At 57.0% G+C, this 18668-nt stretch overlaps 1 protein-coding gene across 1 annotated transcript; it reads right to left on the bottom strand.

Annotated features, from left to right (window-relative positions):
• Positions 1-397: 397 nt before the first annotated feature.
• On the bottom strand, positions 398-18015 carry NARF (nuclear prelamin A recognition factor). The gene is made up of 11 exons (XM_017680318.3): positions 17864-18015; positions 16726-16806; positions 13864-14007; positions 11367-11499; positions 9909-10043; positions 6257-6375; positions 4940-5069; positions 3802-3865; positions 2824-2961; positions 2423-2580; positions 398-1014 (listed from the first exon to the last, which is right to left on the bottom strand). Exons 1-11 carry the CDS (start codon positions 17888-17890, stop codon positions 773-775), a joined length of 1371 nt encoding a protein of 456 aa, XP_017535807.3. The 5' UTR covers positions 17891-18015; the 3' UTR covers positions 398-772.
• Between the last annotated feature and the right edge of the window lie 653 nt (positions 18016-18668).

Genomic DNA, 18668 nt, shown 5'->3' with positions numbered 1-18668 from the left:
GCAGGGCGAAGGCGTACTGTCACAGGGCGCACAGGGTTCCACGAGCTGAGGACGCACAAGGCCCAGTGTGTGGGGTGGACCAGCGGGATACTGTCTCACCTGTTCAGGTTGGAAGGGCCTCCACCTGCTAACCAGAGGGGCTGAGGCAGCCTCTGTTCTCCCAGCTGCCTCTGTTCTCCATCCTGTCTGGGATACCCACCACCCGTGTTAATACCTGTCACCCCTGCCTCCAGGTGAACTGAGCTTAAAGACTGAATGTAAAATGAAGAGGTTGGGGCATGGACCATGGCACCCAGGGGGCCCCACAATGGGAGTCTGCTGCCCGGAGCAGTGAGGAACGTGTGGCTCGTCGTGGTCACAACTTAGTTTTTCTTTTAAGAAAAGCTGGAAACCCAGATTTGTGTATGAGCCTAATTCCAAAAGGTTGCTGTTTATTCACCAAACCTCTGAGGCACATGAGTCAGAACTGGTGGGACTCAGTGATTCACAGGACACTTTTTGGATTTGTTTTTAAGCCTAAGAGACAGTAGTCTATCTCCATTCTTGTTCTTCAGGATTTTTCCGTCTTAGAATAAAAGGATACTTAAACTGGAGCAATCCCCTTGTTAAAATACTCCAATCTCACACCTGTGACAAAGAAAGCGCCATGAGGCTGTAGGAGGGAGCCACGGGGGCAGAGGATTCTGGGAAACCAAAGGAATGGAAGCTGGCAGTTGCTCGGTGTCTCCTCAGGCTGCTAGCAGGCCTGCCCCCTGACCCTGCCATGGCACCGTCACCACTTGATGTCTCGGCTGTTAGCAGGATGCCCTGGGCCCTGGCGCTTGGTGTGCAGGGCTTCCTCGACTCTGAGGGAGTCGGCCCCCTCCAGCCACTCCTGGTACAGCTCCTGCACGTGGCTGCTGGATTCGGGGAGCCGCACAGGGATGTCGGCGTAGATGCCTTCCATCTGCTTCAGCAGAGCCCTGTCCGTGCGCCCGTCCTCGCCCTGGGCCTGGCCTCTGCCGTTTAAGCATCCTGGAAGACACACGCGGGGAGCTGAGCTTCTTCTCTCCCCCCTTCTGTCTTACAGGGAAGACAGCTCTGGGGCACGACAGCAGCGGTGTGCAGCGACGTAGCCAGAGTCTGCGCTGCACCCTGGACACGCGTCCCCCGAGGCCTCCAGAACCCAGGTCAGGGGCTCACAGGCCTATCCAGGACTCCCTGTTCCTACCTATTTGTATCACTCGTGAAATGTCTTTACCTAAAACCTAATATATAACTGGCCAATCATTTGTAACTGGGTACCTCTGTATGGAAATCTGGATTTTCAGTTTCTCTTGAAACTTTCAAAACCAGAAGAGCATGGATATTGTTAATGAGACTATCTGTGTCTGCATCACGCCTGAGTGTGCTGGTCCACACTGGGGTGACCGGGGGGGGTACCCAGAGCCCACACACCCAGCACTGTGGCCTGAATACAGAACACGCCTCCTACGTTTTCATACCACTCACCCTCAAACATGTTAGATGTCAGGATTTATACCATAAAAATTCATTTTAAAGAATTTGGAGCAAATTTCCATCCTAGCCAAACCTCTTTCCTCTTGTCCCTTGGCAGCATCCGAGAGGTGCACTTTGACCTCAGATCTCAGGGTGACATTCTGGTGGCCGAGGACCCTGCTCCCACTGCAAGGGGCCGTCTCTCTCCTTCGATCCCCAGCCACCTGCTCCCTGGCTGATGCTCCAAAGACAGGGTGCGGGTGAGTCCTGCCCAGACCCCACAACCGCATTCAGGTGCGGGACACCCTCAAGGCGAACATGCAACGTAGCCCTCAGGCCGCCTCCTAGTCTCTGCTCCTCCGTGCAGGCCATGCAGTCGGCCGGCTCTGATCCATCCCCGGGGCCAGTGTTCGCCCCTGTCCTTGGGTTCTCGCCGCCTCACTGAGCTGTGCCTGCCCCCCTCAAACCCTTCTCAAGCCTTCAACTGCTCACCTAGTACTTCCACCTGAGCATCTCACGGCCACCTCCATTCAGCAAGGTCCTGTCCCTGGTCCGCACCCCAGGTCGGCTCTGTCACAAACCCAGCAGGGGCCACTGGCTCCCTTCCTCCCCGACACCCGCGCCCACTCCACCAGCAAGTCCTTCTGCAGCCCCTCCTGTCACTCGGGGACAGAACCTGCTGGAGGGGGCGGGCCACTGGAGCCGCCACCCCGGGTGCCCCTCACCCGGTGCTGCCCAGACAGTGACCTGGGACGAGGCCCCCAGGGGGTTTCCGCAGTGCCGCCTCACCACCCGCTCTTGCCTATTAGGTGGTAGACAGAGGAGAAGGACCACCACATCACAACCGGAGCGATGGCTCCGGAGCCGAGCGGTGCAGGCGGCCCCCGAGGGCCAGTCTCCTGAGGGGCTGTGCAGGGCCCCTCCGCCCAGGCCCAGGCCTCACCCCCAGCACAGGCGAGGACTTCCACAAAGTGGTGCGGGAACCTGCCCTTCTTCAGCTTGAGGACCATGTTCTGGATGTTCCGGAAGCCATAGGCAGCAGCGAAGCGTAAGAGAACCTCCCCATCCCTTTCAAGGGTGACCTCCTGGAAGTCTTTGTTCCTGCACAACAAACAAGGTGGCCTTTGGCCTGCGTCCTTCCTCAGGCTCAAGGGCCACTTTCTGATCTGAGTTTGGAATATCAGCAAAGTACAAAGGCTGTGAACGAACACAAAAGGTCTTTCGATCGTGGCTGGCAAACACTCCAAAAAGAGGACAGCAATGCCCAGCCCCAAACACATGCACATGCCCAGAGCTGGCGCTGGGCCACCCACCCAGAAAATCAGCACTACCGCACAAGCAGACCTCAGGGTGCGGTAGGTGACCTCGCCCACGTCCTCGCTGAATAGCTCCTTGGCTGCATGTCGGAAGATGTGAGCCAGGTACCCGTCGGAGCTTGCCCCGTCGTGACGCCTCACTGCCCCCTCCTCCAGATCTCCAAACCTCGCCAGGCAGAGAAAAGCAACAGCAAGAGTCAGCCAGACTTGCAAGGTTTTATGACCCAAGGATGCCACGCGACAAGTGAAATCCTTTACGAGCATTATACTTGGGGTTAAATTCTTTTACTGAGTTTTAATGACCATATGTGACCTAGCCTGAGAACCGGGCAGTGGGGCTCCACGCTGCTCAGTCACTCGCGCCTCTGATGTACGTGGGCCAGGGCGAGTCCCTCAGAGCTTCAAGCCTTGGGGACAGAGCCGGGAGCCTGAGGGCCACTCAGGAGAGCACGCATTCCGGCTGACTTAAGCACAGGCTCCAGCCTGGGCACCCAAGCTGCTTAAATGCTATAAATCTCTGTCTTGTCTTCCATAAAAGGGCCACACACAGCCATGACATTGCTGCCAGAAGGGCCGGCTGAGCAGTCCAAGGACACTGCATAGTGCCAGGACACAGCAGGTACACTGGCCATTGGTGACAGTCTCCACCGATGGGAGAAACCCAGCTGGCCGCTCCGTTTCCCCGAGGTGCCTGCCCTTGGGCAGGTCCAGATGCAGAATGTCAGGGACATATTAAGTTCAGAAGAGAGGGTGTCGGTGAGCACATGCGGCCCTCCATCAGTACACGGGAACCTGACTGCCCGCAGCCTCAGTGGATGGTGTCCCACAGCAGGGTCCCACCCACGTGTGGTTCAGGAGCTGGGAAGATGACCAGGTCAGGGGCCACTCTGTGCCCGTCTGGGGGCTGCCTGTGGTCTCATCATAAAGTAGGGAGGCTTGGGACGCACCTGGTGAGCTCACACAGGGAACCAACCACAGGGTGCCCCTCCAGGCAAGGGCCACTTACAGAGAGTCCACAGCAGCGTCCTTCACCACAAGGTCACTTTGCTCCATTATTCGAACAACTTCGCCTACAAAGAGGCAGAGGCACCGTGAAAGGACTCACAGCCCACGCCGTGGGACGCCACACTTCCTCAAGAGCTTTTCCGACCCTATTTTCTTCCCCACAGGGAACTTTAGTTAAGGTGATCCTGGACATTGTCCCTCACAGCAGAGGCCCGCTGCAAGGGAAAAGGCCCACTTGTACGGTGTGGCTGCCAAGACGTGGCAGAGAGTCCACTTCCTCTTTCTGCCCTTGAAATAGGGATGTTTGTAAACAACCTCTCCATGTCTGTTTCCCAAGTGGAGAACTTCTGGGTAAGACAACCTCATGTGGGCATCATGCAAATACACCGAGTGTGCCTGTATGATGCACAGCTATCAGCAAAGCAGGCAGCCGGAATTCCCAATGACTTTCCTATTTCCCACAAATGAGGGTTGCCGAGAAAACCCACCAGCAGAGAGACTGGTGATCTCGGTGAACACTGGCACCAGATGTGCACAAGTGCCCCCAACTCTGAGGAAGAGTGACAGCTGCTTCTGCACTCAGAAACAAGTGGCCGGATACGGTGCTCGTGAAAACCCAGATAGGAGGGTGGGCAGAGGGTCCTTAGCCCCATTCCTTGGACAGCAGAGGATCGGACAGCTGGGGGCCCTCTCTGCCCCACTCACCCCTCCTGACAGGCCACGGGAGTCTGCACCTGGTAGTGGGGGCCCTTCCATGGGCAGAAAAAGGGCCAGGGCCCCAGGCAGGGAACTGCTGCCCTCAAAGGCTGCCCCCAGAGCCACCCCCAATCTAAAGTGCTACCGGCCTGAATGCAGTGGGGACCTGAGCCCCTTTAAAGGACCCCCACTGGGTATTAAAAGACTCAAGCTACCACTTTCGCTGACTGCAGGGAATTGTTCGCACCCACACGCAAAAAACCTGATGCAGGCTCTGCACATGAGCCAGGAGCAGGCCCACTGTAGGGAGGCAGCCCTGGTCTTGCGGGGCCACAGCACATCTCCCACTTTCTTGTGGGCGAGGTGTTCCTGCATCCCCCCCGTTACCATCTCCCACACTCCAGTGTTGTCCCTCCATGGTGGGTCACACGCCAGCCGCTCACCTGAGGTCAACACACAGTCAGCACTACGGGACCCATGCAGGGCTGTGGGGGGATCCCCTCCGAGCGCCTCCAGTTTCCTGTCATAGCAAGGGGCCACGATGACATGGAAAATCTTGTCTGGGGACAGGTTCTGTGCAGAAAGAGCAAACCTGTGTTGGAGGCCAAGAAGCGGTGAGGAGGGTAGCTGAGTGCTGGCGGCCGACCCCCGCCTGGGCGCCCCTGGGTCGGTCCGGCTGCTCTGGCTCCCAGCCTGCCTCCTGCTGACCAAGCCCCTGGCCTACGACTGCCCCCAAGCCCACGAGCCCAGCACCAGGCCCACCCGTGGCACGCCTCACTTCAGACCAAGGTCACCCAGAGTCCGAAAGGCGGAGCAGCCTGGCCACCAGTGGAATGAAGCACGTAAAGCTGGGCCTGGTTCCCTGAGCCTACGTGAATGGTGATCCGACAAAACAGTCCACACTTCGCTGTCCCTGAGCACCTGGCCGCTTCCCGCTCAGACACCCTCCCAGGACACCCCACCCCTCTCCATGTCCAGGCTGGCAGAAATTGGTGGCAGCTCCAGGAGCTGGCAGTTGCTGAGGGGCCTCTGCGGGGATGCCTGGATGGAGAGGCCCTACTCAGGACAGGGCAGAGCCCGAGGACACCTGCCCGGAGCCACAGCCGCCTCCTGCGGGACCGGCAGCGTTCAGCAGAGGAACTCCTTGGTTCCCTCAAATAGTCGGGGCCAGGTAGCATGAGGCATAAAGCCCCACAGTGCACTCCTGTCCCTCAAACGGTGCACACATGCTGACATCACATTTATCATTTGCCAACTGGTGATTTTACGAGCACACAGGGAAGAAAGGAAACATCCCCTTTTGCTCTGTTAACAGGGTTGCCAGGAGTGTACGGCTTCCAGTGTTTGAAAGGCTCTGACTTTCTTGGCCGCTCTCCCAGCTCCTGCGACCCCCCATCTGTTCCCTGGAGGAACTTAACGGTCTGAGTGAGGTGGACCGTGAGGGGCCCGGGTAGCTGCAGAATAGGCCACAGGAGGGCATATACAGCACAGACCAGAGGGGCACAGAAGCCTGGGGCACCATGTAGGGGCAGCACTGGGCTGTCAGGGAACTCCAGGGACCCAGGCCTGGCTGGTGCCAGAGCTCCTGGAGGCGGCCCAGGTGGCACTGGGGGTCTGAGTGGGGGCCTGGAGTGAAGATGGAACAGCCTGGAGGCGCGTGCCCCGCCCTCCCTAGCTGGCCCTCATTCCATCACCACCCATCCCCCTGGGAAGTCTGTCTCCTGACCCGCGTGCTGCCCTCTGGGAAGAGGCTGGCTTACCTGCCGCCTGGCGAAGTAATCCTTCACCAGAGAGCCCATGATCTGCTGGGGAGACTTGGCGGTGCAGAGATGGGGGGTGACAGGGTGACCCAGCACCCGCTCAGCATATCGGACCCAGCCTGGGGAGAGAGCACCCATCAGCCCCTCACGGCTGCTGGCCCGGATCCTCACAGGCCTCCCTGGGGCTGCCTGGCCCGCTAGATCCAGCTGCATGTGGGAGGCTGGAGGCTGCTGGACTGGGCACCTCTGTGCGGGCCAAGGGCAAGCAAGGAAGGCCCGGGGCAGCAGGTCCCCGGCAGTGAACGTGGCCTGGAGAAGCAGCTTCAGGCAGCATCCCAGGCTCCAGCTCCGCCACACCAGCTACAAAGTGTTCCTGCAGCCGGAGGCCACAGCTTGAACAGGAACTGGCAGGCACATCACTTACTAGAAGGTAGACAACAGCCACCCGCTTCTCAGGACAATGAAGCAGAAGGCCACACCCAGTGAGGAACGACAAAAGGCAGTTTGTATTGTGCCCACTGGGTGCCCAGCATGGTTCTAAGCACTCCCCGGCTGCTGGCTCCCACCGCACCCTCTTGGGGCACTGTTGCTGCCGCACTTTCCTGGGGCAGATGCAGGTTAGGGAGGTTAGCAGACCACACAGCCTGCAGCTCGACCTGTGACCTGTGGAGCCATGGCTTGCACCCTTCCCCTGCGGAGCACCACCTTGTAAGGAGAGCGTCTGGTGACACCGGCTGACCCTCTAGAGGGCATATACCACAGACCACAGCGGCACAGAAGCCTGGCAACAAGATGCTCACCAGACCCCCGGGGCAGCTGCCTCCCATGTCCATTCCCGGAGGGGAGAAGCTGTGGGCAAGTCAGATGCAACAGTCCTGTCTGAATGCTCTCTCCCACAGCCGTCGGGTGCAGGCAGACCTGTGAGCACCCAGGAAATACCCACCGAAGCCTCTGGAGAAGTGCTGCTGGTGGAGCGCTGCCCTCACTCAGCCTCTGCAGGCATGCATGTGATGGTTCATGTTTAAGAAAGAACTAATCAAAGGCAGTGCAGCATTTGTGGCCCGGGCCTGGTCTTGCAAGGCCCCGCCTACCCGTGCCAGCACCTCCAGGCATGGTGCTCATGCTATGGCAACTCTGCACCACAGGCAAGCTGGCCGTGCTGAGCGGTGGCTTTGCAGGCCTCCAGGGCTGCACACGACCAGGCACACTGCCAGGAGGCAAGAGCCAGGCTCCCAAGGCTGCCCTGGCCTGGGCAGAGAGGACCAAGCGGGCCGAGGCAGGACTGGGATGCCAGGGCCCTCGGCACCCAGGCCACTAGAGCCAGGCAGACGGGCGTCGTCCTGAGGACACCACCAGCACTGAGCTCGGGCTGGGCAGTAACCGGCTGGCTCCTGGGGAGGCCTCGCCTGTCGGAACACAGCCAAAGCAGCTTTGCAGCAGCACGGTGACAGCCCTGGTCCGGCCCTATGGCCTCTAACACTTTCCCCACCAGACCGCCCTGGACCCTCAGTGTCCATCACACGGAGCATGCGTGCTAACGTGAGCAGACATGGGCAGCTCGAGGTGCCCGGGGCTCTCCAGCTCTCTGCTGGGCTGAAGAGGGCACTTCCCATAGTTCTGCTTAACTGGTGCTCTTGACAGGGTCACGGTCGGGAGAAAACCTCAGGGTTCTCACAAAGCCCCTTGAGGCCCGTGAGCAACGTGCAAGAGTGAACAGCTCAAGTGCGTCCCTGCCTCTTCCAGGTGCGGGGCAAGGTGTGCCACTGGTTTGTGGGCAGCAGCACCCAGATACCCATCCCACTTGTCCATGTTTCTGCCCAATCGGTCTGAAGCAGCAGCACCAGACAGTGGGGGGCCTGTGCCCCCAGGACACAGGGCCCCTGCGAGCAGCCACGCCCCATGAGCCAGCCCAGGGCGGCCCACGGCCCCAGCTCCGTGTGCTAAGTCACATCAGCTGAGCCTGGCGTTGCCTTAACTGCCATAAGCTGTCATAGGGAGGCAAAAATGACACCACAATCACAGGAAAGGCTTAGTTTTGAATGAGATCTCTCGTATCCCTGAATTTGGCGGGTGGAGTAAGCCCGACAACAGCCCGCATTTGACATACTTGAGTGAAAGAGCACCAAGAGGGACAGGCGCCACCACCCGGGAGAACACTGTAAATGCTGCAAGCCAGCGAGTGGAGAGCCCAGCGGCCCACGAGTGCAGCGACACCTCGGCCTCCAGCTGTGTGCTTACCCCGCAGGCAGAGGGCGCACGGGTTCCACAGGCATCAGCCTCCACTGCAGTGGGGCTTCCACCCTGGGCTCATCCCACAAGGAGCCCATCGACATCTGCTGGTGTGCACTCAGGAGACCCCGGAGCCCCTGTGCAGCCTGCTGACGGGAACGTCGCAGAAAGCGTGGCACCACTGCTCCAGGGGAAGGGGTCCCAGGCAGGTCACTTCATGCCGCCTCTTCTTCGGTTGGGCAGGCCTGAGACACAGTGACCGGCCCCACAAAGAGAGCGCTCAGGTCCGGTGCTGGGGCCCCAGGCTCACACCAGGGACCCCTGCAGGTCAGTGGGAGAGCTGGGTGCTTCCCGAAGCCCTCAGCTGTACACCTGACCTGGCGGCGCCAGCACAAACACCCTCAATGACGACACGTGGAACAGACGCCACAGCCCAGCAAAGTCTGCATTTATGATCAGACGATTCATACTGAGGCCCTGAGCCCAGGAATGCCTACCAAGCCCAGGAGAGCTGGGCATCCCTTTGTGGGTCACTTTGCTAGGAGGACAAATGCGTCCCATCTGAAGTGGGCCACATGCCACCAGGCCAGGGGCGGGTGAACCACATGACCCAGCGAGCCGACTGTGCAGCCTCTTGAACAGATGCAGTTTTCCTTCCATGGTTTGGCATATGATGGGAAGGCAATCATAACATCAACATTCTATTTTATGAAGTTATAATCCTAATGATTGATGGGTGAATGTAAAATGCTAGAAAAATGTGGGGCTGTGGTAGGAGAAGAGGGGACAAACTGAGAACAGAAACATGAAAACCTAAAAACCAGGCAGTCCACGACCGGTGTACATGGGGTGACTTCCCCGTGCACTGCAGGCAGACAGTATCTAGAAGTAGTTTTTCACTGAGCACCATGTTCTAGCATGGAGGGTCCTTCTTCCCTAAGCAGCCTCTTTAAGCAGTTCCTTGTCCTAAATTTGGTTTTTCTAGAACTAAAAAGCCTGTGGTGAATCTTTCTACACCTCAGGCACCTGACTCTCTATAAAGACTAGTTAGACTGGTTTAAAAAGTGCTCCTGGATAGAATATGAGGATTCATGTAAAGAAATGTTTCATTCTGTAATTTTTATTTAAGCTGACAAAGGATACACAACTGTTTGTCATGTTCTTACTGTGTATTTGGATGTCTGGAATATGTCATACTTTTACAAGAAAATAGCTTTAATTTTAATGTTTGTCTCAAACTAGAAATATAGATAAGTACTTAATTCTCAGCTGTCAGGTCTCCCTACTGCCCCTGCAGAATTAACAGATATGCGGGTGGACATATAAGTACGCACCAGGCCCGAACACCTCCTTCCTGAGTGGCGTGGGCTCACGCCGCCGCGCGCAGACCAGTGTGGAACGGCCACAGCGGCCGGGGGCCTACCGGGACAGGCGGAGGTCAGCATCGGCAGCGCCGGCTTCTCCTCGGTGTGCTGGCGGTACCGGCGCACAAACTCCTTCTGACTCTCCAGGATGCTGAAATCCGCGGCTGCCGTTGTATCAAAGACATAGTGCACCCCTGCGGGAGAGAGGGGCTCCTTTACCCTCCCATTACATGGTGCAGGGTGTGCCCTGAGTCTGGACACTGAGTCGGACTTACAGAGGCGGTCAGACAGCACCTCACACCGACTGCCTGAGGCCAGGCTCTGCATGTCACTCTTTTAAACAATAAGCACGAATTGCTTTTCACGGTAAGACACCTAGTTCTCTCTCCTGCTTCCTCTTTTTCTGTTTAAACCTATACTTATGCCTTACAGCACAGCATCCACTTATAAATTAATGGAATTGTGTGAGGTACCAGCAGCATTCTCTTCTAATTACCTGGCTAAATTAAATTTCAGTCTGTGATGGCTCCTGAGATCTTTAAAATAAAGAAAATGAGAAAATTGGCTATACACACCTTAATGATCTTAATTTTTATGCTTTTAACTATCTTTTTGTTAATACGTTTTCTTAATATTGGTAAATAAGCCTGGGACAAAAGAACATACTATTTATTTTCTTAAAATCTTCCCCACAAAATAGGCCTTCACTGTGAAAAGATACAAGGTCTCATAGCCCAGATCGTTGGGAAGACTCAGCTAACGCTGGGCTGTCGGAGACTGAGAGCCTGAAGTGTGACTCGCAAGCTCGGCGGGGCCGCCGCCTAGTGTGGTGCCACCCTGCGTGCGGAGTGGTGCCTCACCAGGCAAGGGCGGGCGGCTCAGCGGGTGGACGGCTTCCGGCGAGCTTCATTCCGAGGGTCACTTTACTAGCAACCAGTGTGCTCAGGTCTTACAGACACTGGGGAACAGCAAAGACGTGTTTGGCAAATGGCTCCAGTGCCCCTCCTCTGGTGCTGCCTGTGGGCCACTGAGCGGGGTGCGCAGCTCCCCTGCCCAGGCAGGCGACACGGGAGCCCTGAGCCTACTGCCTGCTGCTGGTGGCAGGAGCTGGTGGCTCGCGCACGAGTGCTCTGCTCTGAGGAAGCCCCCTGTCCTTCTTCACATGGACACAGCCCACACCCTTCCTGCTTTGACAGCTTCCCTGGAAGCCAGATCCAATCACCACAGATAAACATCTCTCTCAAATAAACATCGCCCGGTTTCCCCGAGAGCCGGGGCGACGAGAGCCACCCCTGGTCCCCAGCCACCGTGTCCACAGATGGTCACCTGCGTTTCTCAGAGGGGCTCCCCCGGCTGTAATACACCAGCCGACCATGGGGCACAGGCAAGGTCCTCTCATGTTCCACCAGACTGTCACTTAAGTTCTCATCTATCCTGTGCTTTGAAAACTGAGCTCGAGAGATGGAAAGGGCGGCTATAAAGTTAGTAACTCACAATAGCATCAAAAGGTGCCTCACCAAGACTTTTGAGGAATCCACAGAGTCTTCTGGATGCATCGGTCACACTGAGGTTGAATTTAGCAGCAAAATAGGGCAGAGACTGAGGACACACAGACACTGCCAGCACCTTGTGCTTCGAGGTGTCACATGTCTAGGAGAAACAGACTGTATGTGGTGACTATGTAGGGCACAGTAAGACGTCTTAACAAAAACTCAGAACCAAAAATACATAATAGATGTTTTAGGAAGTCTAATAGAATAGACAGACATAGGCAAGTATAATCAAGAAAAAAGGAGAAAAAAAATTAAGATTAAAATGTCAGATATCTCAAGAGATTTTGTCAATTTTAAAAACAACATTGTATCAGTAAATGTGAATATCTGAAGAAAGGCAGGTACTTTTAAAGGAAAAATAAAAATTACAATACTGGCCTGTAAGTAATGGAAATGACCCAATAACAATGAAAAAAAATACCCATACAAGTATATTTAAATTGAAAGAAAATACACACCCACCAAAATGGGGTCCAGAGATCTGTCCCCTAAGACGCCCCAACCAAGGTCATCATGGCAAATCTTAGCACATTTTTAAGGAGTGGATCATTCTCATCTCCTCTTCTAAAAATACTCTGTTCTATAAAATATCATACAAACAAGCATGAAACCACACAGCTATCAACACCCTGAAACCAAAACTGGAAACTGGAGCTCAAGAAATCCCTGGAAAAACATGAGCAAATCATTGTGGACACGTGGGACATGACCCAGGAAAGCAAGGTGAGCGAGGGCGTGAGGTGCTGGGTCACCAGCATGACCCGGTGACCTGAGATCACAGAGGACACGGAACTGTCATAGCACAGGCCGGTCATGTCCCTGCTGCCGTCAAGTCAGGGAAAGTGGAGACCTGACTGTCAGTGTTCAGCAGCGACCTCCCACCACAGGTCTGCAGGACTGGCTTGGGCAGCCACAGGGACCTTGCAGCTGGGGTACAGACCTATGCAGATGAGGGACAACGAGCCAGTGCTGAGACCGCCTGTGCCCTTTGGGTAGATCCTGCCTTCGTGAGGCCTCCCACAAATTCTGGCCGTGCCCATGCCAGCTGGATGTGGCTCCTGCAAAGTGTGGCTGGAAGCAGGAATGGGGTATGAAGCCCAAATGCTAACGGAGGAAGTAGGGTGGAGGGCGTACAAGAGAGACAAGCAACACCTGCAAGGGAATTCTGCAATGGGGGCGGTAAGGGGCTGGGCTGGGGGCTGAGCATGGCAAGAGGTCCCAGGCAGCCTCCCGGGACCAGCTTGCCTCTGGACGTCTTTAATGTGAGAAGAAGCCCCCAAGCTGTCACTAGCACGGGGCAGAAACTTCCAGCTGATACAAACTATGAACTGGCAGCAGAGAATACAAACTGTCAATAAGGTCATCAAAACCTTCAGGGAGATGCACATGGGAAAACCAAGTCTGATATTGTGTGTGGTCAGGACAGCCAGACATCGGCATTCTCACCAATCACAGCCAATTAGGGGCATTCTAGCAAAACACTGGTGCCACAGAGCTAGCAGCCAGCAGCTGCTCCATAAGACGCACCAGGGGATGCTGAGCTGTGCCAGCAGCGAGCCGAGCTTGGCCACTGCTATGAAACAGCTGAAGCCGCTTTGTTCAGAGGATAAGGGAGAACAGGTGGGGACAGGTGTGCACAGTGAATGTGGCAGACGGTGAGGGTTTCTGATTCAGGTTCCATCCACTCTGCTGCTTGCTCACAGACCTCCTGGGCCCGCACCCAGGAAGGGTCACCCAGACACAGTTACTGCCAAGAAGAGAAAGGGCCACATACACCTCCGCTGAAACCGTGGCCTTAACGTGTTGGGTGATACATCCAGAGCATACCACAGGGTGGTTGGCAACACCGAGAAGACCACATGGCCCTGGCATCTGGGCCACGATGCTCAAGTGGACCCAGTGTTCCTCATGGACTCTGCCTGGCCTGGCAGCCCATGTACTGCCCAGAGAGCAACAAGGGCCGGGTACAGCCCCTGCACTGGCCAGCAGGAGCCCGTGCAGAGTGGAGTGCGGGTTGCCAAGTGGCCGTGCCTACTGAGCAAAGTGTCTGTCTGTCTTCCTGCCAGGAAAGCAGTGGCTGGGAGTGGAGCGACACCGGCTGGTCCGGTAGGGCACGTCAGCAGGGACAGCTGAGGGGCTGCACCCTTGCTGGGCCCAATGAGCCCGGCAAAACAAAGGCATGCCCCTGAGGTTGCCCCAGATGCAATGCACCACCCTGGGCCTTGAGACTACTATGGGCACCCCTGACCTTGTGAGGGGGGCCGGCACCAAGCCGTGGAGCCTGGCTGGTAATGCTGGCCGCCTTGCTCCAGGTAGTGAGAAAGTGGGACTCTGCACAGGGATTTTGTTCTGAAGGGTAGACACAGGGCCTGGGCCCTCTGGACAGAGGCTCACTGGGTGCCTCCCCCCGGCCCCCCCATCTCCGAGGCCACAGCACCAGTGAGCACCGCAGATACCCTACCTTGTTAAGGTTGAGAATGCGAAAGAAGTCCTTTGCATTCTGCTGGGAAACCCGGACTCCTTCGTCGGCAGTCACACAGCTGTCACATGCCAGGCAGTCACTCAGAAATATCTTGGCATCAGCCAATTTATGGAATTCTCCCTTCTACAAAAGAAGATGTTTTGGCCTGACTCTTTGACAAAAACTCTGTAACCAGTACTTATGGAGAGTAACAGCATGAGCCCAATTTGGATAACTGGTGCTAAACACCTGAACCAGCACAGGGCCAGGTCCAAGGAGCCAGGGCACAGCCCGCGATGACACCAGGGAGTCACCACTGACCATCTGGGCTGGCAGGAGGCCAGCACTGTCACGTGGTAGCGGAAGAACGACATTCCCATGTCCTGGGAGCTGGCCTAGCCCTTCTCATCTCTACAGCCCCTCTGTTGCCCATGGGGCCTCCTCCTCCCTGCCTGCTCTGCACCCCAGTCTCTATGGACGCCCACTGCCTGGCCCCCAGCGCCAGCTCTGGTTAAGTATGTGCACAGGGTCCTCACTCCATCCGACGCTGAGCTGTGGAAGCCCAAACCTGCATCTCAGTGGGAGCAGCTCTGCTCACCCAGATGCGGAGAGGATAAACCTCGTCCCCAGCCCTCTGCAGCCCCTCCCTGCAACAGCACAGGCATGCCTGAGCACAAGCCACACCTCCTCTGCTGAGAGGTCCTCGTCCTCATCAACACAGCTCACAGCCCTCGTCCCTGGCACTCCCGCTGCTCTCCCGACTCCCAGGGAGCCGGGGCTGATCCTCAGATACCTGCTGGAGCAGCATGCAGCACCACCTGGCATGCATGTGTTGTCTCGGCTCGGGAAACAAACTGAGGGTAGGAACCTTGTCCTGCCCCCTTCTGTTCCCCGGCACCTCTAAGATGCCCCCCACACAGATGTTCAATGAATGTCTGGAGGATGAATGTACTGACATTCTGCAGCTTATTGCAGCCATTCAAAAAATTTTATGAGCGCTCCTATGGTTGTGCATGTTTTCCTTTCCAACACGATGTGACTTGGGCTGGCCTTCCTGTGGGAGCCCACACTGCCCTCCCTCCTCCCTATGTGCCCAAGTGCCCCTGCAGTGCTCGCCCGGGAACCTAGTTATGCAGACGCACACCCAGGAGGCCTGAGCAGCACTGAAGAGCTACCAAGTGGGGCCAGAGCTTCCCATGCCAAGGGTCTGGAACATTGGGCCTGGCACACAGGCAGTGCCTAACAGGTACTGTTGAGCTGCACTGAGAGTCCTGCCTCCACCGCCCCTGCAGCGGTGCCCATGACCAGGCTCGGCACTGCCACGCCCAGCAGGCTTCCTCCCGCCCGTGCCCAGTGTTGCTGCGCACCACCCGCCCCTTCCTTCTGCAGGTTTTCTGGGGCCAGGTCACATCCCTTCCTCTTTCTTCTGCCTCCTTGACTACGTGTCCTGCAGAAGCCTGTCCACCATCCCTTCTCTGCAGCAGCCTCACTTCCCAGCGTGGTGCCAGCTCTGTACCACCTCTGCCATCCCTGCCTCCAGTTCGACAACCTGCAGAAAACTCAGTGTCCACGGGGCTCCAGCCCGTCCCCAGCTCCTGGAGCCACACTCCTTCCTGCCTCTGCCACTCTGCTGGCCTGCCCAGGCCCCACCGCCTTCTGCCTCCGGAGTCCTCCCCTTGCCAGGACGCATACCTCTGATCTATTCCTGAGCCCAGACAGCATGAGCGGCCCCTGCCACCCATCCCCCACGCCACACCCACACCTTGTGTGTGCTTGGTGAGCACCCACGCCTGCGCCCTCACCCCAAGTCTCACTACCCTCATGGCCCACTTCAGCATCTCTTCCCTCACCTGCTCATCCTAACAGAGGGGTCCTCTCAATGCTGGCGGGGGTGCCTGCTGAGGCTGTGTATACATCTTATCTCCTTGTCACCACAGCCCTAGAAGAGAAGTGACTCAACCCTCCCTGTCACTGATAAGGAAACTGGGGCTCCCAGAGTTAGATGTCTGTTCAAGGTGATGGAGCCAGAGGACAAGCATGGGTGGCCACGGCACTGCCTGTCTTTCCTGCTGCAGTACCCTGGGTGCTTGTCCCATCCTCCGCTGCTCACTAAGCCCTCAGGTCACCAGAGCACAGGGCCACCACCATGGTACTGAAGGGAACCAGACCGACACTTGTCAGGCTAAACATCATTTAGGACTGCTGAACCAAAGAGAAAACCTGCTGCTTGCCTCTCCCACGCATCGCCAATCCTCCGTTTCTGAAACCGGCAAGAGTACTCTCTAGGAGAAAAGGTGACCGTAACCTTCCACCACCACGTCCCTCTCTGTAAAACGGGGACAACAGCAGGGCCACTTGAAATGCTCGTTCTGGGCTTACCATGAGATCACACAAATGAAGCACTTTTTCTAGTGCCCAGGTCAGAATATGTACCCAGCAGTCATAAACTACCACTACCAGCTGAGGATGATTTAAAAACTCAAGAATTGAGTTAGATGAGAAACCACTGGAAAAGTAAACTTAAAGAATCATGAAATCTGAATTATTTTATCAATTACCAACCTAACTTCCTATTTTACAGAATTTTAGTTAAAAAAATAAATGTTATACTACTATTTCTAATAAGCAACCATGGATAACATTTTCTTTGTCCTTAGCGTGGCCTGTTGGGGCTGCGTGTGTTCTGAGAAGGCTGCTCCTCGGTGCTTCCGCCTCTGACCAGCTGGCGTGCACACGCCTGGGGGGGCTGCTCTACCTTCTTCATTTCTCTCTGCCTTCTTAGAGCGGTGATGAACCCCCAAAAAGGAGAAAACAGCAGGTGCTCTGTACCCAGGTTGACAGAACACTGAGAAGTCTACTTGCCTCTCCACCTTCCCGGGCTGGACTCGGTACATCCACTGACGCCTTCTCTTGGTCATCGGTTTTTGTTTTTTTACTACATTCCTTGTGAAGGCAAACAAAGAAACATATGAAACAACAGTGTATAATCTGACTCAGTTAATACGATGCACTTACTGTTGTCAATGTACCTCAAATCTAGAAATCTTTCATACAGAAATAGAAGCGACCGCACTTGGGGGCGTGCGGGCGACACGCTCCTTTGCACGCGCTGCAGTGGCCGAAAACCACAAGCGCGGCCCCCCAGCAGCAGGCAGATTCAGGCCCAGCTACCTGGGCACATGCATGCTCGGAACACGGTGAACTAAAATCACATGTGACACTGAAAAGGGACCTCCTGTATATTGTTAGGTTAAAAAAAACAAGTGATAGAGTGATATTTATGATGTGATTCAATTTCTGGAAAAAAGAACGAACTGCCTACAGGCACGCTGTGCGGTTCTCTGTCATCCCCGCTAGGAAACGAGTGTATAAGGCTTAGCGCGGCCCCGGTTTACCCAGGTGGACAGGAGGACGGGCCACGTTTCTTCCCGCACTTCTGTATTGCCTTGCCATTCTGAAAATGTAAATTTTCAGGAAGTGTAAAACACCCTCATCCCACCAATCGCTCACATCAAGAATGGTGTTTTCTAGGGCGGCCTGAGTGGTACCGGAGGTCGGCTTGTTTGCTGGGGCTTTGGCTTCCACGGAGGCAGGTGCACGGAGAGCTACAACGACCCGGCGTGACCGCCAGCGCGACGTGACCCACAAGGTGACCGGACCCGACCTGACCCCGGGCAGCGTGCCGCGGCGGCGCGCAGGCCCCCGCCGGGCCTCGAGCTCGCCAGCTCTACCCCAAAACCCGGACCAGGTAAGTCTCAAGACCCTGGGGCCCCCACGTTCGCGAGGGAGGCAGAGACCCTCGAGCCTCGACTCCGGGGGCCGCTCCCGCACTGCCCGCTCCGGGGCAGGGGCTCCCGCAGGCTGCTGCGGGCCGGCCACCCGACCCCGACCGCGCCGGACCGACCTCCTGACCGCTACCCGAGCAGCTCCGTCCCCCGAGCGGTCCCGACCCCGGCCGGAGCCCCCCACCCGCCCACAGCACAAGGCGCGCGGGGCCCACCTTCCGCGTGCAGTGCTCACACTTCATCTGGAGCCGGACGGGCAGAGACCAGGGCGCGCGGCCTGAGGGGAGCTCCACGAGAACCGGTCACGGCCAGCAGCCGCCCTTTGTTGCCGCCCCCACAGACCGCGGCTCGGCTTAGCCAATGAGAGTTCAAGGAAGGGGCGGGCCACACCCTTGAGCCAATAGGAACGCGCAGAGGCCGGCGAGCACCGCCCAACACGGCTTTGCCCAGGCCAACGAGAACTCGGGAAGGGACGGGCCGGACCTCGGAGCCAATGGGAGAGCGTGGGGGGTGGGGCGCCGTGTGAACTAGTGTTTTCGGCACCGCCGGAGGCCGGTACAGGTTCTCGCGCAGGTTTTGGTGGGGCGAGCGCGGGCCATTACGGGAAGCAAGCTGGGGTAGCCCCGGGCGTCCGGGCCGACCCGTTGGGTGCGGACAGGCGGATACCTCCCGGATTAGCCCGCCGCCATCGCGGCCACAGGGCGCGTCACGTACGCAGGGCGGTGGGCGGTGGGCGGTGGGCGCCGCGCACGCGCAGCAGCGGCTTCCGGGAAGAGGCGGTGCGACTGGCCGAGCGCGGCCCAGGGGCTCAAGCCCTCCCTGCCGCACCGACGTCAGCGACTTAGGGCTCGTCCAGGCCCCACTACCTCACTAGGTTAGGTCTTCTCATTACATTTTTATTGAAGTTTTGGTTCATACAGCCTTCTGCAAACGCATCAAATTCGGGAGGCGTCCAGATGACCCTCTGCATTCCGCAAATCCATATCAGCACCTTGGAGAACCCCTGCCTTGGATCTTCAC

Source organism: Manis javanica, chromosome 4, assembly GCF_040802235.1.
Source record: "Manis javanica isolate MJ-LG chromosome 4, MJ_LKY, whole genome shotgun sequence".
Classification (NCBI taxonomy): Eukaryota; Metazoa; Chordata; class Mammalia; order Pholidota; family Manidae; genus Manis; species Manis javanica.
Note: the sequence above shows the minus strand (reverse complement) of the source record. Positions and strands in the feature narration are given on the sequence as shown.

Coding starts and splice junctions, on each gene's coding strand:
- NARF (XM_017680318.3), bottom strand. CDS start 17,890: ATGAAGTGTGAGCACTGCACGCGGAAG. Junction 11,500..13,863: donor GCATTCTCAACCTTAACAAG/GTAGGGTATCTG, acceptor TGTTTCTCCTAG/ACATGTGACACCTCGAAGCA. Junction 2,581..2,823: donor GTCACCTACCGCACCCTGAG/GTCTGCTTGTGC, acceptor TTTGTTGTGCAG/GAACAAAGACTTCCAGGAGG.